General features: G+C 39.0%; 1 protein-coding gene across 1 annotated transcript; it reads left to right on the top strand.

Annotated features, from left to right (window-relative positions):
* The first annotated feature begins 247 nt into the window (after positions 1 to 247).
* LOC114141205 (uncharacterized) lies at positions 248 to 21768 on the top strand. The gene is given in 19 exon segments (XM_028011686.1): positions 248 to 326; positions 466 to 694; positions 1780 to 3550; positions 3617 to 3790; positions 4321 to 4494; positions 4819 to 4992; positions 6303 to 6349; positions 6497 to 7070; positions 10947 to 11015; positions 11255 to 11398; positions 12526 to 12639; positions 12854 to 12949; positions 14743 to 14818; positions 14957 to 15164; positions 17339 to 19112; positions 19188 to 19361; positions 19547 to 19711; positions 19896 to 19942; positions 20067 to 21768. Coding segments are annotated over 19 exon segments (6537 nt in total). The 5' UTR covers positions 248 to 323; the 3' UTR covers positions 20591 to 21768.
* Positions 21769 to 23420: the final 1652 nt, after the last annotated feature.

The raw sequence follows: 23420 nt of genomic DNA, 5'->3' as shown, positions 1-23420 counted from the left end.
ATATAAAACCTGATTATTTAGTTCATCTACTCCTGTAAAGGGAAGAATTTCATCTCCTGGACTGATGATTAAATCTAAAATCTGGTTCTGATGGACAAGTTGTAGTAAAACTGTAGGAAGAGACGTTTTCCTCCCTTCTGGGATCACTGGTGTTCCCTCAGTCCAACTGCAAACAGGAATCTGCTGCTGTATTTCATGCTAAGAGTTTTGTGGTCATTTATAATGGTTATTTGTGGTTCCTCCACAGAGTGGACCAGCAGAGCTCAGAGGTTCCCACTGATCCATCTGTCCAGCAGCATCACACACAGCTGGACTCCATATTTATGGTCTGTACATCAGTTCTGTTCACTGATCTCCAGGCTGGTCTTTGTAGAGCAGAGGATCTTCAGTCTGTCGTCTGTCCACCATGGACCTGGTGTTTGTCTCCAGTCTGATGTATCTTTTTTTTTTTTTATTCTGTTCCAGCTGCTGGAGGAAAACATTGTCACTTTTGTGAAGAACGAGCTGAAGAACATCCAGGAGGTTCTGAGTCCAGATGACCCAGAAATCTTCGAGAGTCAGAAGAAGAATGAGGAGATGTTGGAGGGTGAAGATGAAGACCAGAGGAGAAACAGCAAAGAGGCTTTAGTGAAGATCACCCTGAACTTCCTGAGGAAGATGAAGCAGGAGGAGCTGGCTGACCGTCTGCAGAGCAGTAAGAGGATTTCTCCAACAAATGAATCTGCGTCGTCTCTAATTTATCCAGCATGTTCAAAGAAGGGTGTGCTGCTCAACTTTTTTGTTGTCCTAATTAATGGTTGAAATAAAAAGAACAGGGCTGCACAGTGGCGCTGTCTGCATCCACTGTGCTTAGCAGCAACTGGGTTCAAATCCTGGACCTGGGTCTCTCTGCATATCATGCATGTTCACTCTGTGCATGTGTGGGTTCTCTCTGGGTACTCCACAGTCCAAAAATCATGACTGTTAGTTTAGCTGGTATGTATGAATTCTCTGTAAGTCTGAGTGTGTGTGTGCATAGTTGTCTGTCTCTGTGTTGCCCTGGGAAGGACTGGCAACCTGTTCAGGGTGACCCCGCCTCTCGCCCGCTGACCACATCAGCACAACTCCTCACCCCAATGGGATGAGCATGTAGGATAGTGGATGGATGGAAAAACAAGATCAGAATGCAGAGTCTGCATCCTGTGGAAGATGTTGATCCCTCATCTGGTTATGGTGGCCCAGGGAATAGAAGTTTGTCCTGTAACCTGTGGATTACTTCTGGTCACTACTGGTCAGAGGGGCTGGTGGTACTTGTGTTGCAGCCTCGCCTCTGTTATAGCAGCAGTGACTATAAGATAGCTCACCACCACTACTGTGTGCATGAATGGGTGAATGAATGTAAAGTGAAGTCCTCTGGACTTGATAAAACACTATATGAATACAAACCTTTTATCATTTATTACACACCTTATAGATGGCGTCCTAGCTCACTGGATTTTCTCAGAAAATGAACACAAATCAAGCCCAATTCTTTACAAACAGGAAATGCCAAATGTCTGGCTGATTAGACAAGGGCATTCTCTCCACATCTAACTATTGGCAGTGGTCCATTGATAAACATCTTGACTTTGAGATTTCAAATTTTGTTCAGCATTTGACTGAAGTCATCTTTTAAAATGTTCAACTTGTTTAGAAGCATCTTTAGCTGCAGTGATTGGATTATCAAACATTGGATGTTCATTAAAATGTGTCAATTCAGACAACATGTCATCAATTCATCATATTTTTGTGTTATTGCAGAGCTTATTCCCTCAGCTCCTCAACATAACCTTAAATCCTCCCTGAAGACGAAGTTCCAGTGTGTGTTTGAGGGAATCGCTAAAGCAGGAAGTCCAACCCTGCTGAACCAGATCTACACTGAGCTCTACATCACAGAGGGAGGAACTGGAGAGGTCAACCAGGAACATGAGGTCAGACAGATTGAAACAGCATCCAGGAAACAACACAGACCAGAAACAACAATCAGACAAGAAGACATCTTTAAAGTCCAACCTGGAAGAGATCAACCAATCAGAACAGTGATGACTAAAGGAGCAGCTGGCATTGGGAAAACAGTCTTAACACAGAAGTTCACTCTGGACTGGGCTGAAGACAAAACCAACCAGAACATCCAGTTCATATTTCCATTCACCTTCAGAGAACTGAATGTGCTGAGAGAGAAAAAGTTCAGCTTGGTGGAACTGATTCATCATTTATTTCCTGAAACCAAAGGAATCTTTAGCTTTGAACAGTTCCAGGTTCTGTTCATCTTTGATGGTCTGGATGAGAGTCGACTTGGTCTGGACTTCAACAACAATCCGATCCTGACTGATGTTACAGAGTCCAGCTCAGTGGATGTTCTGCTGACAAACCTCATCAGGGGGAAACTGCTTCCCTCTGCTCTCCTCTGGATAACCACACGACCTGCAGCAGCCAATCAGATCCCTGCTGAGTGTGTTGGCATGGTAACAGAGGTCAGAGGGTTCACTGACCCCCAGAAGGAGGAGTATTTCAGGAAGAGATTCAGAGATGAGGAGCTAGCAAGCAAGATCATCTCCCACATCAAGACATCACGAAGTCTCCACATCATGTGCCGCATCCCAGTTTTCTGCTGGATCACTGCTACAGTTCTGGAGGATGTGATGAAGATGAAAAAAAGAGCAGTATTCCCAAAGACCCTGACTGAGATGTACATCCACTTCCTGGTGGTTCAGGCCAAAGTGATGAAGGTCAAGTATGATGGAGGATCTGAAACAGATCCACACTGGAGTCCAGACAACAAGAAGATGATTGAGTCTCTGGGAAAACTGGCTTTTGATCAGCTGCAGAAAGGAAACCTGATCTTCTATGAATCAGACCTGACAGAGTGTGGCATCGATATCAGAGCAGCCTCAGTGTACTCAGGAGTGTTCACACAGATCTTTAGGGAGGAGAGAGGGCTGTACCAGGACAAGGTGTTCTGCTTCGTCCATCTGAGTGTTCAAGAGTTTCTGGCTGCTCTTCATGTTCATCTGACCTTCATCAACTATGGAGTGAATCTGCTTGAAGAATGTGAGACAGAAGATAAGGAACCTGCACTGGCTAATTTACATCAGAATGCTGTGGACAAGGCATTACAGAGTCCAAATGGACACCTGGACTTGTTCCTTCGCTTCCTTGTGGGTCTTTCACTGAAGACCAATCAGAGACTCCTAAAAGGTCTGATTTCACCGACTGAAAGTAAAACCAGTCAGGACACAGCCCTGTACATCAGGAAGAAGATCAGTGAGAATCTCTCTGGAGAGAAAAGCATCAACCTGTTTCATTGTCTTAATGAACTGGGTGATTGTTCTCTAGTGGAGGAGATCCAACTTTCTCTGAGTTCAAGAAGTCACTTAAAAGAAAATCTGTCTCCAGCTCAGTGGTCAGCTCTGGGTTTCATCTTGTTGTCATCAGAGAAAGATCTGGATGTGTTTGACCTGAAGAAATACTCTGCTTCAGAGGACGCTCTTTTAAGGCTGCTGCCTGTGGTCAAAGCCTCCAAAACAGCCATGTGAGTTCTAAAAACACTGTCTTGTCAAGAGGAAAGAAAAACAACTAAAGCTGTCCATCTTTTCAGATTGAGTGATTGTGACCTCACAGAGCGAAGCTGTGAAGCATTGGCACCAGTTATAGGCGATCATTGGTCAAGTCTTCGAGAGTTAGATCTCAGTAACAACAAGTTACTGGATTCAGGGGTGAAGATGCTGTGGTCTGGACTGGAGAGTGAGAATCCACAGCTGGAAGCTCTCAGGTTAGTGTATCCGGTCTCTGTGTGAATACTTTTTAAAATGCTTATTTTTAAGACTGCAGCAAAGTTTGGCCTCAGCAATTAACTGATTGGCTCCCAGGCCTGGTAGCTTTCTTAGTTCTCATTTTGCTAATGAATATGGTCATCTTTCATTGAGATTTATAAATCTTTCCAATTGTGAAATTGCATTAGCCCAAATGGTTTTCTCATGGGAACCCTACCCAGCACAGAATCCCCCAGTTCATGGGAAAACTCCCTTTCCACCCTGTTATGGTGACAACTCAGGTAGTCAAGAACATTTCAGAAAACCCTTTATTTGTATTATCGCTGGACTAGTGAGTGGACTAGTTGTATATTGTCTTATTGCTGCATCACAGTCTAAAACTGTTATTCTGGCCTACACTTTGTTTAGTCACTTGAAAAATACTGTAACTACCACCAGTCATGGATATTTAACACAACATAACTATTAATTTTATTGTTTCTAGGTCAGAAAATGTCCTTTCTGCCAAATGTTTTTATTGTTTCTGCAGACTTAGCTTCTGTAACCTGACTGAGAAAAGCTGTGAGAGTTTGGCTTCAGTCCTAAGCATCCAGTCCTCCAGCCTTAGAGAGCTTGACCTCAGCAACAATGACCTGCAGGACTCAGGAGTGAAGTTTCTGTCTGCTGGGCTGAAGAGTCCACACTGTAAACTGGAGACACTAAGGTTAGGATACATCATCATCGCTTACATTGGGCAACTGTGATTTTTAATCAGAATTATTTCATTTACTTTTTTATGTGGGTTGACTTCAGTATATTTTGTTAAATTCCAGATGATTCAAACATATTTACATAGTGGTATGGTGGGAAGGAGGTATTGTTGCTAACAAACTTGTAGGCTTTTTTGATAAAAAAAAAAAGCCTACAAGTTTTTTATTGTAAAAACTTGAAAAAGTTGTGCTGAAGTCCAACAAAACTTAATTTATCTTCAAACAGTTGCACCTTTTTATGCCATTTGGATGCCCAGCATGTTGTTCTGTGTCTGCAGGCTGTCAGGCTGTCTGATCACAGAGGACAGCAGCGTTTCTCTGGCTTCAGCTCTGACCTCCAACCCCTCCAGCCTGGTAGAGCTGGACTTGAGCTTCAACAATCCAGGAGAAAAAGCGAAGAAGCTACTGAGAGAAAGACAGGAGGATCCACACTGTGAACTGAAGCATCTCAGGTATGGAGAGCACCAGATTGGTTTAATATCCAAACTAAAATGTTTTGTGGATTTGGTTGAGATATGACTACAAATAAATGATTAGTTTTCATATGCTTTGATTGTTATTCTAGGTTCAGTACAAATGTAGCTTTACTAACTAGTTCCTGGAAGCTGAGGCATCAGGTTGCTCCATTAAAGCTGAAGGAATGTGGAAATTATTGCAGTTTATTCTTCATAGACCAACAACATAAGTGTCTCTATAGAGTGTTTGACCTTTAGTCAGGGTGTAAATCACATTTTTAAGTTTATTAAGAAATATTGATGTTTTTGTATTGTACTTGCCTCGTTACACCTACAGTAATGTTATGATAATATACAGCTCTAGTTCTTCAATGGAATCCTTTTAATCAAATGTAAAACATAATCTTTCTATACATTCATCAATGATATTTGTCTCAACTGTCCCCTCTAATGTCTTTACCACATTAATATAAATGTGCTGGGAGACGACTGACGAGTTCATGCATCTATTTTAAACCACCTTTAAATTAGGGAACATATTCTAAAGTTGTAAATTGAGTTATTAACCTAAACTGGACTAAACAACACAGTGACAGATGTTCAGCATTACAAAACTGTCTGTTTGGAAATATTTTCAGAAGTAAATCTAATCAAACCTCTCAATAGAGTATTAAAGTACCTCCAACGTCTCAATAACACACAGCTTTACATGAAACAGACCATCATCATCATTTATGATGAAGCTTTCTGAACATTTGCTCTTTTATCAAAGGCGTAGACAAAGATGCTGACTGGTTCGTCTTTGGTTGGGCAACATTTACAATTCTGCTTCTAGCTGACAGTTGAGATGAAGCATAAGAAAACTAAATACCAGATACCTGTTTGGAAAAGATATTTTTTGATTTTTAAACATTTCCTTTGGTTTCTCTAAACTTATGACATCACACTCTCTACTATATCAAGTGTAATTCCCTTTTCTTTGATACACACCATTGAATTCAATCTGGAGAGACTCAGACGGAGATGAGAAGACAATTAGAAGAGTTTATTGACAAACAGGATTTAAAGTCTTTGGCGCTCGGGCCCCTGCTGGGGATAACGGTTATCGCAGCGTTAGCGACAGGCTTCAGATGAGCATCCCGATGCTGTTAGGAACGTCGTCCCCCAGGGCCCGGCACTGGTGGTGGAGGTTGAAGAAGGGTGCGGGCCTCAGGATGACTTTGACTCTTTCTGAACACAAGTCATTTATCAGGTTGCAGATCTATATTTGCAAACATTGATGATCTGATTCCCTTTTCTTCTTTCAGGCTGGAGCCTTCAGGAGACCAATGGTTGACTCCAGGTCTGAAGAAGTGTAAGAGTTTTTCATGTGATTCATGGCAGCAAAGCAGCTCACATTCAACCATCTTCAAACTGTCACATCAGTCATTCAGGGCTCATCATTGACCAGTCAATAAATAATCAATAACTGCAGCTGGATTATGTTTGTTCTGTCCATCAGATTCCTGTCAACTCACCATCGACACAAACACAGTGAGCAGAAAACTCAAACTGTCTGAAGATAACAGGAAGGTGAAACGTGTGGAGGAACATCAATCATATCCTGAACCATCAAATCTTCCTGAACAGTCAGAAAGATTTGATGGTCCTCATCTGCTGTGTACAACTGGTCTGACTGGTCGCTATTACTGGGAGGTGGAGTGGGAAAGAAATGTTCGAATAGCCGTGAGTTACAGAGGAATCAGAAGGAATGGAGGTGGTGATGATTGTATGTTTGGATTTAATAATCAGTCCTGGAGTTTGAGCTGCTCTGATTGTGATGGTTACTCTGCTTGGCATAATAAGATAGGGACTCCTTCCTCTTTTCCCTCCTCCTCCTCATCCTCCTCTAACAGAGTAGCAGTTTATCTTGACCAACCTGCTGGCACTCTGTCTTTCTATAAAGTGTCCTCTGGCTCCCTGATCCACCTCCACACTTTCCATCACACATTCACTGATGATCTCTATGCAGGATTTACATGCTGGACTGATTCCTCAGTAAGTCTGTGAAACATATCATTTTCTTTCTGCTTTCTGCTCTGAATGCCTGAAAAACTCTAGAAACTGTTACAGACTTTTATATTTTATAGCAATGATCCTTTATATAACATCACTGTTTTCATGTAAAACCAAAATAAAGAAACTCAAAGTACATTTCATTGTAATGTCATTTCATTTCTGTTACTCCGTTTCCCAAAGAGCCAATAGGAAAACATGGCGGATGCTTTCAGACAGCTTGACGCTCATTAGCTGATGCTCTTCTTTGTGGACATAAGTATATATTTTATATAGTAACAATCCAGGTGTTGGTTTATCTTGGATGTGATGTGATTTTTATATCACAAACATCTATTATATGAAGGAACCTTACTATTAAGCTGTGCAGCTACAGACACTGATATTGATAATTGAATTTATCAATTATTCTTATCCTCATATTGTAGCTTATTGTGATGTGTGGTATTTTTATTGTTTATTGTTTTGTGCATTTGTTTGTTATGAAAAGCTTTGATCAGAAATGACTCCTGGATAAGTTCTCTCTAAATATTGTTTTAAAGTGCAGAACGGAAATCAAACCGTTTGCAGGATTGGCCATCTTTGGAGTATTGTTTGAGGAGCACATGCTATCTACTGATCAAATGAAGGCGTTCGCCTTTGCTTCCTTGGTAGCCCGTAGACTTATAGTCTTACTCTGGAAATCCTCTGAACCACCTAAAGTCTCGGTTTGGCTCACTGATTTAATGTCTCTCTTGAAATTAGAAAAAATTAAATACTTTATTAGAGGCTCAACAAGACAATTTCACAGGTTGTGGGACCCTATGATGGAATACTTTAAAAATCTTAAAAATATAGAATTACCTCCATAAGCCTATAGAGCCCTAAGATGTGTATGTATATGTGTGTGTGTATGTATATATATATATATATATATATATATATATATATATATATAATTGATGATGACAAATTTTGTATTGTTGACATGTAATGCTCCCCGTCAAATTTTCTTTTTTTTTTTTTTCTCTCCTTCTGTTGAATGTGGGTGGGTGGGGTCTGGTTGTTAAAAGATAAAGCAAATTTAATTCATGTTACCGTATTTTTATGTACCTTACATTGTACTTTTTTTCAATAAAAATATAAATAAAAAAAAAAAGTGCAGAAAGGGTTTTAGATAAAGATTTCCTGTCATAATAAGTAATATAATGTGACAAAATACAGAAAAATTCTAGGAGTATGAATACTTCTACAAGCCACTGTAGGTCTAGACACTGATATTTCTTTTCCATTTATTCTGTCAGATAATATTGCAGCTGTTGTTTGTTGTGTGTTTTTTTCTTTTATTTCTCTAGTAATGCGTTTGCTTTCCAGAAGCTTTTTATTAGAAATTACTCCTAAAGATCTCATGACCTTTTCTAACAGTTTGCCTCTTTGCTTCCCTCCAAATATTTGATTCAGTGCAGAAAAACTTGTACATTAATATTTTTCTATCATTACAAGAAAACTATAAGAACAGTGAGAAAATAGCTTAAACTAGAGCTGATTCCAGATTCTCTGTATTTGCTGTAGTCAGTAACATTTATTGCTGATAAGTTATCCACATTATATTTATTGAAGTTTATCATCTGCTGTTCTGTTTCTGGCCTAAACATGAAGTTATCTGTTGACTTTATTATTTTTACATCAATGTATACAATTAATCTGGATTTTCCACAGTAAGACCATACCCTCCTTTACTTTACTCTAACCATGACCTATCTGAATATATTATTTCTATCACTTTGTTTTTCTTGCTTATGTAAAAAATATGTAGTAATTGATCTTTTCTCTGTAAAATTAGAATGTAAATCTAAAGCTAAACTCTTTATTCTTGACATATTTTCATATGAATTAGGTGAATTTAACAAAATTATTGCAGCGATTTCCTCCATAATCTGTGAATAATAGCGTTTTAATTTTCCAAAACTCAATAATTCAACATGTTGTCATGGTGATTTCTGCTCCAGATCCACTCTGAACACAACTCTAGTAGATGTCCAGCTACTTTGAACTCATTTTGCTTCAAAGAAGAGAATAAAATATACCTTTTATTATTTTAACTAATGAAGAACTATTGGTAGAAATAATTTACCTTTGGAATGAAGAGTTTGAATCAAATTGATGGAGACGTTTTAAATCACCACTGCATCTTGTAAGAATTGGAACTTATTTACATGTAAACTGTTACATACAGAACAGTTATGATCTGTTCTTAGACTGAAAATGAAGGCTTGTTCGTTGTACTATCTGTGTGTTTCTTCTAATAAAAGTGATCTTGTGTTTCTGCAGCAGAGATAATGTGTGTTCACTTCTTCCTCATCATATCAGATCAGTTCTGATCCTAAAACTAAACTCCTGCTGCATCCTGAGGCCCCCAGTTAAAGGTGAACAACTTTCCAACTGGATAATTAACTGGACTCTTTGTTTTTGTCTCCATCTGGTGGTTTAAATGTGAACTGCAGGATTTCCTGAATCCTCTTCCCAGAAATCATGTGACTGAAAAGAAAGGAGGCGTTTGTTCTCACTTCCTGCTGGATTCATATGGATCTGTTCATACATTTCCTCTGCTGGTTTATCCTGGATTTTAGTTTGAAAATGAAATGTTTTCCTCCTCCTCTTCCTCCTCCTCCTCCTCCTCCGGTTGTTGTCATGCTTCACTTCAATTTCTTTACAGGTTGTTCCACTTTACAGCACAATTCATCCTGAGGATAAGCTACAGCATTCCCTATATAATATGATAAACATTTTGAGCATCAGATACTTTATATGAAAATCAGTTTAATAACCGTAACTTCCTTCTACAGTCTTAACTTCTTGAGGTCCACAAGGCCAGAATGTGTTCAGATTACCTGCTGTTTGTTTAAACTGTGTGTAAAATGTTTAGATAAGTTAAATCTTCCCCACTGAAATAAAAATGGTCTTTTGTAAAAACTTGCAGTATTTATTTCTTCAGATGTTTGGAAACTGAGAACTAAAAATAGTTTCCATGTAAAATGTATTATTTGCAATCTAACTATGTGAAGCGGGTATCAGACATGAACTAGACATAAATGATTGATTAAATGCTGACCAATCCGTTCCTAAAGTTAAGGGTAATAAACTTTGTTATCAACAGAAGCCACGCCCACTTCCTCCTGTCTATGTTTCTGTTTTTACTTTCACTTTCAGCCAGAATGTGACGCAGATGAAAAACCTCCATTTTAAGGTAATGTAGCATATTTTTATTGACTGGTTAATAAAAATTTATACAGTTTCTGCATAACTGCGCAGCTCCGTTGTTCCCATTAATAGACTTTAATCGGTACTTTGGACTCTGCGCAACGGAGCGGTTCCTGGCGCACTAAATACGGGCTCGGTTCGGCCCAACATCTGCTGCAGATCAGCTCTGAGTCAGGTTCGCTTTGTTCCGAGTCAAAATGAGCTAAAATAGATGTTTCTGATTCACTGACACTTTTGACGGAAACCAAGTGGAAGAAAGTTAAACTGTTTTAATCCGCGAATAAAGAACTGGACTGGAGCCAAGGGAAGGTGGATCAGAACAGAACCGGGCCGTTGATGACGTGTCATAATTGATAAGAATGCTATAGAAAATAATATTGTGAAAAAGACGAACATTTCTATGGGCTCTGGTTCTGTAGTTTAAGGTTAAAGTTTAGTTTAGGATTTTTGGTAGAATCCGACCAGAACCGGTTCTGAGCCGTTGACTGGACTCTGAACTGAAGGAGGAGCTTAGAGGAGGATGGTGCCAAACGTCTCTGAATATTTGCATCATTTTATTTCAGTTATCAACCAGTTAATGTTCTTCTGCAGGTTTGGACTTTCTGCTGTTTACACTCAGAACTTCTGAACCCAGTTGCTCTGCAGGTGAAGCAGTGAGACGTAGAGAACATGGATCAGTGTGAGGACGGAGTCACTGAAACGGCTCTGCAGGAGGGAAGCCAGAGGTCAGAGCAACATTTCTGTCTCCTCAGTAATAAATCACAATAATGAGGAAGAATCATTTCTGTTGCAGCAAATAAAAAACATAACTTAATGCAACTTTGTTTGCTTTATTGTTAATTAAAACTATTTTTTCATTATATCACTTTGTGGAAATAACATTTCATTTTAGATCATTATTTGTTTAGAGATTTTACTCATTAACAGAATTGAACTTTTACATCAACAACCAATGTTTCTACAGGAATGAATCTGAACCAGAACCAGAACCTGGACCAGAACCAGAACCAGAACCTGGACCAGAACCCAGCTGTATTTCCTTACAGAGTGACAAGTCAACTGGACGATTAATTGATTTTAAATCAAATCAACCTCCAGCTACAAAGAGGTGAACTGGACCTACATGGTTTTTTTTTTGAGCTTAGCTCCTCACATTTCAGAAATTAAATACCGTTTTCTGTTTCTCTTCAGTCTAATTTTAATATTTTTATTGCAATGATTTTTTTGACAGTATTTCTTCTGATATGCTGTAAAATCTGGGAATTAAAACCACTGCATGTGATCCAGACTGGATATTTATGGACAGACAGATGTGGGCGAAATTAACCGAAACATTTTTCTAGGAAACCTGCTTCTATCAATCAATCAATCAAATGTTATTTGTATAGCACATTTCAGCAGCAGGACATTTCAAAGTGCTTTACATCATAACAAACACAGAATCACAAAGCAACATAGAATCAATCATTAAGTCAAGTTCCATCAATAAATTTGTAATTGATTACATTTCAAATACAATTCTAAACAGGTGGGTTTTTAGTTGTAATAACTGAAGCTGTGCATTGACTCTAGATCTATAGCTCTAGAGCTATAACTCTAGATCTATAACTCTAGATCTAGAACTCTAGATCTATAACTCTAGATCTAGAACTCTAGATCTATAACTCTAGATCTATAACTCTAGATCGTTCCTCTTTAGGTCCAAAAATAATAACTTCAGTTTTGTTTCTGTTCAGCTGGAGAAAGTTTTGGCACATCCACACATTTATCTGTTCTAAGCATCTGTTTAGTGATTGGATGGGGTCAAAGGTCACCTGGTGACATTGTAATGTAGAGCTGTGTGTCATCTGCATAGTTATGGTAGCTAATATTATTTCCTGTTATAACCTGAGCTAGTGGGAGCATATAAATATTGAATAAAAGGGGCCCTAGGATTGAACCTTGGGGTACCCCACATGTGACCTTTGACCTCTTTGATGAGAAGTTTCCAATTGAAACATCATCAAGCTATTTGGGAAATAATATAAACAACTAGACTCTAGCAGCATGCATTCAATATTTCATCAGTGTTTTTTGCAGCAGGTTTTTGTAGGTGAAAGTCTGAGTTGGTTCTGAATCTCCATCATTTTTACTGCAGAAGGTTTGGTTACTTTCACTCAGGTGGAGACAAGGAGGCAAAGTCTGAACTGGATTATTACAGATGATAATTCATGATTAAATCATTTTCATTTACAGGAAGAAAACTGGACCTGGATCAGAACCAGAACCCAGCCGTGTGTCCTTACAGAGTGGCAAGTCAACTGGACGATTAATTGATTTTAAATCAGATGAACCTCCAGCTAAAAAGAGGTGAACTGGACCTAAGTGCTGTAAATGTAACAGTTTAACAAGCTTTATTTTAATGTCAGCTCTTCATTATGCCTTTCTATGAATAAAGTGATTATTGATCAGAGTGTCCCACTGATATAAATATTAATTTTGTCCAGTATTGTTGTGGATTTACATGCGTTTGCAGCTTTTCTCCGTGTCCAAGATCACATCACTGAAACTGATTTATTCACAGGAGGAAACCTGGATCAGAACCAGAACCCAGCATCGTGTCGTTCAAGTCAACTGGACGTTTAATCGATTTGAAGTCAAATCAACCTTCTACAAAGAGGTAAATGTTTGTGATGGTACAATCGTGTTAAATACTGAGGTTAAGTGACCAAACCATTTATGAACGATTGTATCTGTGCACACAGCCAGAGGAAACATACAAACTCTATCAACTACTCTCTGAATATCTCACTTATAATAGCAGAAAACTAGTCTTTGGTATTAGTTAGTTAGTTATTTTTTATAAAAGAGAGAAACTTGTAACCAGTGCTGTAAAAATCAGCAAATCTAAAAAGCCATTTGTATTCCTCTAATGATTAGAGTTCAGTGTTGGAATCATCTTTTGTCATGATTTGCGGTTTGAAATGGTGAGGATGGAAGTTCAGGACCCAGATTATGGAGAAAATGAAGGATTGAATCAAAGTTCTCACAGGCAAACAGAAATCCAGGCAGCACTGGTGAACTCAGAGGCAAGAAACTCTGCACTGGCTAAAACAATGACAATAGACGAGGAACCGACAAGGAAACACAGACACAGGTGGGATTAAATACACAAGGAAGGTAATCAGGGGAAACGAGGGGCAGCTGGGCAGGCAGGACAACACAGAGACTCAACTGAACACAGAAACCTAAATTAATACACAGAAAATCTAAAGTGTTACATCTTTAGTCACAATAATTGTAACGTGTTTGGATTGTAATGATTAATGATTATCAGGCTGCGTGACTTTATTTTTTTATTACTCTTTTCTATGTAGTTCAGGGTTTCTGGAGCATTGCAGTCGCCTCATTATGAAATGTGTGTGGAAAGAGGAGTCGCTCCTACAGAGAGCAATGTTCATGAACTGATAACGGTTCTTCCTGCTTCAGTCTCATAACTGCTGTCAGCATAAATAATATTTATGATTTATAGCTTTATCTGACTTTTATTGTGTAACTGTACATCAGAAAGGACATTTTGTTCTTCAACACTAACTATCGCCAGTAGTAAATACAAAAACACAAACTAGTTGAAATAATGTGATAAAAAAAAAAATCAATTTAATTGGTAACAGCTGTACATGTGATCTAACGTTCATTTCATTAGGGGTCTCTTCCTGATTGATTTTTATTCCCTATCTACATGTTTCTCTAACATTATTATATCTATATTTGCTGATGATGCACAGCTGTATTTTCTTTGTCACCAGATAAAATGGGCTTCAGTTTATTACACATAAAACAAGGAATTATTGGAAAAAAGGCAAACATTTTGAATCAGGAATGAAGTTAAGTAAACAAGAATAAAGGATACAGTATACAAAAAATCCTTCAGATAAAAATCTCTACTGTTCACATAATCTATAACTCAACCAGCCTTGTACAGTTGTCACATGGTGGCCAGAGTTCCCAGTCAGAAGACATCTGCTCCATGGGTTTTTCAGTAGGTAAGATTATTTAGATGATCATTTTTCATTTGTGTTCATCAGTTCTGAATTAAACACAATGAAAACCTGAGATGCCCAGAAAATGTTGTCTTCTTTTAAATTTAGGACTGAAAATGTCGCTGATTAATTTTTCCAAATAGGTAACAATGTTTAATCTGAGTCTTAGTATCTGTTGCCCATTAATTCATGTTTTACTGTTTCTGTTAATGTCATATTAATGCTTTGCTGTTAAGTTTTTAATATATTGTCTTTTAATTTTATGTAAAAAATGTCATTACCTTGTGTAAAACTGCTGCAACGTTTCTTTCCCAAAGGAGCTGAACTACAGAACCGATTTACCTGGGACTGATTCATAAACATGGATCATAACTGTGTCACTTAGTATTGTAGAGAAAATGGGAGCTAATTATTCCTGGTTCCTCCACAGCATGAACCAGGGGAGCTCAGAGGTTCCCAGTGGTCTGTCTTTGCAGCAACATCAGACACTGGACTCCGTGTTGACGGTATGTATGTTGGTTCTGTTCAGTCACCTCCATGTTGGTCTTTGTAGACCACAGGACCTTCAGTCTGTCCAACATGGACCTGATGTTTGAGTCCATGATTTCACTCTGATTTGTGCTTTATCTCATATTCTGTTCCAGGAGCTGACAGACAACATTTCTACTTTTGCAACTAATGAGTTGAAGAGGATAAAGAAGGTGTTGAGTCCAGATTACAAAGAAAGTGTAGAAAGTCAGAGCGAAGGTGAAGCTGAGAAACAAAGGAGCAGCAGAGAGGCATTTTTAAAGATCATAGTAAACACTCTGAAGAACATGGACCAGGAGGGACTGGCTGACCTTTTACAAAGCAGTAAGACTTTCATAAACATTTAAAATGTTCTACAGCAAATACACAGGAAAAAATATTTTCAGATTCCCATCTTTGAATTTGGCATAGAGATTTAGGGCCATGAAACAGTTTATTCTGAAAGGAGCTGAAATAGGCAGAACTGAGGAGGTGAAATACCATTAATAAATACATTCATCAATATTAAACATTTCACTACACTTAATCAGATCAAAAAAATATAATCTAACAATTAAGACACATACTGTATTTCATAACAATAAGATGGTAATTCTATGGAGGAGCCAATATGTCAATAATTTACTTAGATAGTTTGTAACTAGGCTTATTTTAAAATAAGGAAATATTAAAAATACACTGCTCAAAAAAATAAAGGGAACACTCAAATAACACATCCTAGATCTGAATGAAAGAAATATTCTCATTGAATACTTTGTTCTGTACAAAGTTGAATGTGCTGACAACAAAATCACACAAAAATCATCAATGGAAATCAAATTTATTAACCAATGGAGGCCTGGATTTGGAGCCACACACAAAATTAAAGTGAAATAACACTACACGCTGATCCAACTCTAATGTAATGTCCTTAAAACAAGTCAAAATGAGGCTCAGTATTGTGTATGGCCTCCATGTGCCTGTATGACCTCCCTACAACGCCTGGGCATGCTCCTGATGAGGTGGCGGATGGTCTCCTGAGGGATCTCCTCCCAGACCTGGACTAAAGCATCCGCCAACTCCTGTGGTGTTGTCTGTGGTGCAACGTGACGTTGGTGGATGGAGCGAGACATGATGCCCCAGATGTGCTCAATCGGATTCAGGTCTGGGGAACAGGCTGGCCAGTCCATAGCTTCAATACCTTCATCTTGCAGGAACTGCTGACTCACTCCAGCCACATGAGGTCTAGCATTGTCCTGCATTAGGAGGAACCCAGGGCCAACCGCACCAGCATATGGTCTCACAAGGGGTCTGAGGATCTCATCTCGGTACCTAATGGCAGTCAGGCTACCTCTGGTGAGCACATGGAGGGCTGTGCGACCCTCCAAAGAAATGCCACCCCACACCATTACTGACCCACTGCCAAACCGGTCATGCTGAAGGATGTTGCAGGCAGCAGGCCGCTCTCCACGGCGTCTCCAGACTCTGTCACGTCTCTCACATGTGCTCAGTGTGAACCTGCTTTCATCTGTGAAGAGCACAAGGCGCCAGTGGCGAATTTGCCAATCCTGGAGTTCTCTGGCAAATGCCAAGCATCCTGCACGGTGTTGGGCTGTGAGCACAACCCCTATCTGTGGACGTCGGGCCCTCATACCATCCTCATGGAGTCGGTTTCTAACCGTTTGTGCAGACACATGCACATTTGTGGCCTGCTGGAGGTCATTTTGCAGGGCTCTGGCAGTGCTCCTCCTGTTCCTTCTTGCACAAAGGCGGAGGTAGCGGTCCTGCTGCTGGGTTGTTGCCCTCCTACGGCCTCCTCCACGTCTCCTGGTGTACTGGCCTGTCTCCTGGTAGCGCCTCCAGCCTCTGGACACTACGCTGACAGACACAGCAAACCTTCTTGCCACAGCTCGCATTGATGTGCCATCCTGGATGAGCTGCACTACCTGAGCCACTTGTGTGGGTTGTGGAGTCCGTCTCATGCTACCACAAGTGTGAAAGCACCACCAACATTCAAAACTGACCAAAACATCAGCCAGACAGCATAGGTACTGAGAAGTGGTCTGTGGTCCCAACTGCAGAACCACTCCTTTATTGAGTGTGTCTTGCTAATTGCCAATAATTCCCACCTGTTGTCTATTCCATTTGCACAACAGCAGGTGAAATTGATTGTCAATCAGTGTTGCTTCCTAAGTGGACAGTTTGATTTCACAGAAGTTTGATTTACTTGGAGTTATATTGTGTTGTTTAAGTGTTCCCTTTATTTTTTTGAGCAGTGTATAAATACACCAGCTTTTAGTAGCACTAGCCAATATATTTCAGGTATTCCTATTTATGTACATAAATCAACATAGTTTTCAAAAATGTATGTAACCCACAAATATCTAAGTTTCTAGATTTGCCTTTGATCTGTATCTATTCTTTATATAGTGTTTTTGGTTTCTTTATGTTTTTCTATGGTAGATAAAGAGACGTGTCAATTTAAATGTGACATTTATTCATTTTTTCCACAAATTCAGGGACTTCTGGTGGCTGCATGTATAACCTTAAATCCTCCCTGAAGAAGACGTTCCAGTGTGTGTTTGAGGGAATCACTAAAGCAGGAAACCCAGCTCTGCTGAACCAGATCTACACTGAGCTCTACATCACAGAGGGAGGAACTGGAGAGGTCAACCAGGAACATGAGGTCAGACAGATTGAAACAGCATCCAGGAAACCATACAGACCAGAAACAACAATAAAACTAGAAGACATCTTTAAAGTCCCACCTGGAGGAGATCAACCAATCAGAACAGTGATGACTAAAGGAGCAGCTGGCATTGGGAAAACAGTCTTAATACAGAAGTTCACTCTGGACTGGGCTGAAGACAAAACCAACCAGAACATCCAGTTCATATTTCCATTCACCTTCAGAGAACTGAATGTGCTGAGAGAGAAAAAGTTCAGCTTGGTGGAACTGATTCATCATTTATTTCCTGAAACCAAAGGAATCTTTAGCTTTGAACAGTTCCAGGTTCTGTTCATCATTGATAGTCTGGATGAGAGTCGACTTGGTCTGGACTTCAACAACAATCCGATCCTGACTGATGTTACAGAGTCCAGCTCAGTGGATGTTCTGCTGACAAACCTCATCAGGGGGAAACTGCTTCCCTCTGCTCTCCTCTGGATAACCACACGACCTGCAGCAGCCAATCAGATCCCTGCTGAGTGTGTTGGCATGGTAACAGAGGTCAGAGGGTTCACTGACCCCCAGAAGGAGGAGTATTTCAGGAAGAGATTCAGAGATGAGGAGCTAGCAAGCAAGATCATCTCCCACATCAAGACATCACGAAGTCTCCACATCATGTGTCACATCCCAGTTTTCTGCTGGATCACTGCTACAGTTCTGGAGGATGTGATGAAGACCAGAGAGGGAGGAGAGCTGCCCAAGACCCTGACTGAGATGTACATCCACTTCCTGGTGGTTCAGACCAAAGTGATGAAGGTCAAGTATGATGGAGGATCAGAAACAGATCCACACTGGAGTCCAGAGAGCAGGAAGATGATAGAGTCTCTGGGAAAACTGTCTTTTGATCAGCTGCAGAAAGGAAACCTGATCTTCTATGAATCAGACCTGACAGAGTGTGGCATCGATATCAGAGCAGCCTCAGTGTACTCAGGAGTGTTCACACAGATCTTTAGGGAGGAGAGAGGGCTGTACCAGGACAAGGTGTTCTGCTTCGTCCATCTGAGTGTTCAAGAGTTTCTGGCTGCTCTTCATGTTCATCTGACCTTCATCAACTATGGAGTGAATCTGATTGAAGAATGTGAGACAGAAGATAAGGAACCTGCACTGGCTAATTTACATCAGAATGCTGTGGACAAGGCATTACAGAGTCCAAATGGACACCTGGACTTGTTCCTTCGCTTCCTTGTGGGTCTTTCACTGCAGACCAATCAGAGACTCCTACATGGTCTCCAGACACAGAAGGAAAGAAGTTTACAGAAAAACCAGGAAACAATTCAGTACATAAAGCAGAAAATCAGTGACAGTCAGTCTGTAGAGAAGAGTATCAACCTGTTCTACTGTCTGAATGAGCTGAACGATCGTTCTCTAGTGGAGGAGATTCAACGGTCTCTGAGTTCAGGACGTCTCTCCACAGATAAACTGTCTCCTGCTCAGTGGTCAGCTCTGGTCTTCATCTTGCTGTCATCAGAAAAAGATCTGGATGAGTTTGACCTGAAGAAATACTCGGCTTCAGAAGAGGCTCTTCTCAGACTGCTGCCTGTGGTTAAAGCAACACAAAAAGCAGTGTAAGTTTACATGGAGAAATCTAGAGAAAACTTTTACCATATAATTTCAGTCTAACATGATTTCTATCCTTTTAGGATGAATGGCTGTGATCTCTCAGAGAGAAGCTGTGAATATCTGTCTAAGGTGCTGAGCAGTCAGTCCTCGAGTTTAAGAGAGTTAGACTTGAGTAACAACAATCTGAGGGATTTGGGGGTGAAGCTGTTGTGTGATGGAGTAAAAGGCTCACAATGCATGTTGGAGATCTTAAGGTAAAATATTTTTTGCTTGATGATCTAGTGACTAATGGTCAGTTTTCTGTATTTTCCATTGTTGCTGTATCTCAATTTATTTGAAGACTAAATACAGTTTGCTGTCGTTGATATAATAATGAAACCTTTAGATAACTGACTCCCACAAACGTTTGAAATTCTTTGCATCCTTTTCTCGTCTGTAGCCTCTCAGGCTGTCTGATAACAGAGACGGGTTGTAGATCTCTGGCCTCAGCTCTGAGCTCCAGCCTCTCACATCTAAAGGAGCTGGACCTGAGCTACAACAATCCAGGAGATGCAGGAAAGAAGCTGCTGGAAGCGGCAAAGAGGAGTTCACAGTTCAAACTTAAGTAAGGAGTGCAATAATCATCTGTAATATCTGATAAGTAGGAAGAAGATCTGTAAACATTTTCCATTCCAGTCCTTGTTGTTGTGATCTGTAATGAACTAGGTCATAAATAAAGTCATTTTGAAGAGCTAGCTATCTTAGCTCTGTATCTCAGTGTATGGTCTGTCTCTCCCTCCTCCCTTCAGGGTGGAGGCTGCTGGGGTCCAATGGCTGAAACCAGGTTTCAGGAAGTGTAAGTGTTTTTATTTGATTCAACAAAACAGTTCACATCAAACTGTCCCATCACTCATTCAAGCATCACCATCAACGGGTCAATAAATGATCAGTATCTGCATTGTGTTCATTTTCTCCATCAGATTCCTGTCAACTCACCATTGATGTAAACACAGTGAACAGAGAGCTCAAACTGCTGGAAGACAACAGGAAGGTGACCCATGTGGAGGATCGTCAGCCGTATCCTGACCATCCAGACAGATTTGATGTTAGGCCTCAGCTGCTATGTAAAGATGGTCTGACTGGTCGATGTTATTTTGAGGTGGAGATTGGAAAAGGTGTTGATATATCATTAAGCTACAGAGGGATTGGGAGGAAAGGAGACAGCAGTGACTGCCGGTTTGGAATGAATAATCGTTCCTGGAGTTTGATCTGCTCTGATCGCCATGGTAACTGTCTCTGGACCAATAAGTCAGGAACATCCATCTCCTCCTCCTCTGTCTCTAGCAGAGTAGCGGTGTATGTGGACTGTCCTGGTGGAGTCCTGTCCTTCTACAGCGTCTCCTCTGAGTCTCTGATCCACCTCCACACCTTCAGCACCACCTTCACTGAACCGCTCTACCCCGGATTTGCAATCTTTTCTAATTCCTCTGTTTCCTTAATCTGAAGAGCCTAAGAAAAGATCTGCTCCCCTTCTTCTACAGCCTAGTTTTGCTTGTTTAGCTTAACTTTTAAAAGAAAGCTAAAAGCAGATGTTGAGAAAATGTTTTTACATTCAACAGCAGACTAGTAGCTGCTCTTGTTGCACTGGGTTCAGTGGTGACTTTCTAGGTTGTACTATAATCCAGTTTGTTGGTATTTGTCCCTTGCTGAAGACTGAACTGTTTATGGCTATTTACAGAAATACCAACATGTTTTCAGTTCATTAAGTTTAAAAGTGAAAACTGTTCAGCCTTTTCCATGAACTTTGTCTAACACATTTATTCCCCTAAAACACTTTTTACATTTATGTTCTCCTTTTTTCTTTTGTTCTTGTAAATGTCTTTGTAAACTTTCATGATTCTTTGCAATTATTTTGTTTTATTTGCCATAATCCATCTAAACTCTCTAATGTAATTTGAGAAAATGAAGAGAAAACTAAATGGTGTGAAAAAGGAGTTTTTAAACCAACTTATTTTTTATTTGAATATAAACTTACACAAATATCACGTTAGTAACTCCTGTAAAACTTCCACAGTTGCTACTTTTGTTTGTTTCTCTGTCAGTAAATATGATATTAGAGTCAATCAATGCATAGTGATGTACAATGCTGTGATTTTCAACCATATTCCTTTATAATTTTTAAAAATGTAGAAAAATTAATCCATCTGAAAACTTGGCATTATCAATATTTTTTCTATTTATGCATTGTATAATAGTGAGGACTGCGCTGAAGTGAAGTCTAAGACCTTTGATCTGATTTATGGATGAATATTTTACATTAACTATGAATAAATATTCTCCTTGATGTTGGTAAACTTACTGTAGACCTTCAGCCGTTTCCTCTAACTCACTGATCGCCGCTACACCTTCAACACCACAGTTCCTGTTTCTTTCATCTGAAAACACTAATAAAAAATCTTCTTTAAAACACTTTTTATATTCATGTACTCACTTTGTTTTGTTCTCATATTCTTAGTTATTTTTGTTTCACTTTCCATAAATATCTTAACTCTTAAATGTAGTTTATTTAGGTAAAGTTGCTGTTGTATAAAACTGAAGAAAATGGAGAGTTTTGATTTTTATTTGTATATGTGCACAAATATAACATGTCTGAATGCATTAAATCCTAAAGAAGTTCCACAACTGCTAGTTCTGTGTATTTTTTCTCTTTATTATTCAGTATAATTATAATATTACTCAGATTTTTGAAGCATAATTATGTGCAACCATAATCCTTTACAAAACTTTAGTGCTTTTTATGTAACTCACTATTAAGTAATTTACTTTTCTATATTCTTAGCCAGAGATCCTGAATTAATATAGATTTATTTTAATGTTTAACAGTGAAGATTAATGTGAAAGAAACTGAAATATAGTTTGTTTGTATCTGATGAACATGTAAAATACATCCTACCTATGAAAAAATGTAAAGTCAATATTTATCTCAGTAACTCTGAAAACCAGGAAGATGAAAAATCTTAAATATTATTTAAATAATTCTTCATGTTGTGGACAATAAAGACAAAATATTGACTATTTTATAGTTAGAAACATGAAACCAGGTGAAAACTGACACATATTCTTCATTTAATGTATTATATAATTTGTTAGTTTTGGTTTTGTCGTTTCTTCTGTTAGTTTTTTTTATTGGTTTTGCCTTGTTCCATTTTCACTTCAGTTCTTTCTTAGTGATTCTAGTTTATTATGTTTATTTCTGGTTTCTAGTTATTCATTGTCACTCTAAGCCTCTTTAGTTATTCTTTAATGTTAGATTGATTCCTGTTGTCTGTCCTCCTGCTGCCTCCACTCACTCCTGTAACTCATTAGCTCATCAGTTATTAGCTCATCATTAGCTCATCAGTTATTAGCTCATCATTAGCTCATCAGTTATTAGCTCATCAGTTATTAGCTCATCAGTTATTAGCTCATCATTAGCTCATCAGTTATTAGCTCATCAGTTATTAGCTCATCATTAGCTCATCAGTTATTAGCTCATCATTAGCTCATCAGTTATTAGCTCATCATTAGCTCATCAGTTATTAGCTCATCATTAGCTCATCAGTTATTAGCTCATCATTAGCTCATCAGTTATTAGCTCATCAGTTATTAGCTCATCATTAGCTCATCAGTTATTAGCTCATCATTAGCTCATCAGTTATTAGCTCATCAGTTATTAGCTCATCAGTTATTAGCTCATCATTAGCTCATCAGTTATTAGCTCATCATTAGCTCATCAGTTATTAGCTCATCAGTTATTAGCTCATCAGTTATTAGCTCATCATTAGCTCATCAGTTATTAGCTCATCATTAGCTCATCAGTTATTAGCTCATCATTAGCTCATCAGTTATTAGCTCATCAGTTATTAGCTCATCAGTTATTAGCTCATCATTAGCTCATCAGTTATTAGCTCATCATTAGCTCATCAGTTATTAGCTCATCATTAGCTCATCAGTTATTAGCTCATCATTAGCTCATCAGTTATTAGCTCATCAGTTATTAGCTCATCATTAGCTCATCAGTTATTAGCTCATCATTAGCTCATCAGTTATTAGCTCATCATTAGCTCATCAGTTATTAGCTCATCAGTTATTAGCTCATCATTAGTTCATCAGTTATTAGCTCATCATTAGCTCATCAGTTATTAGCTCATCATTAGCTCATCAGTTATTAGCTCATCATTAGCTCATCAGTTATTAGCTCATCATTAGCTCATCAGTTATTAGCTCATCAGTTATTAGCTCATCAGTTATTAGCTCATCATTAGCTCATCAGTTATTAGCTCATCATTAGCTCA

The sequence above is a fragment of the Xiphophorus couchianus genome, chromosome 24 (assembly GCF_001444195.1).
Source record: "Xiphophorus couchianus chromosome 24, X_couchianus-1.0, whole genome shotgun sequence".
Classification (NCBI taxonomy): domain Eukaryota; kingdom Metazoa; phylum Chordata; class Actinopteri; order Cyprinodontiformes; family Poeciliidae; genus Xiphophorus; species Xiphophorus couchianus.
The sequence above is the reverse complement of the archived record's forward strand: the minus strand, read 5'-3'. Positions and strand labels throughout refer to the sequence as shown.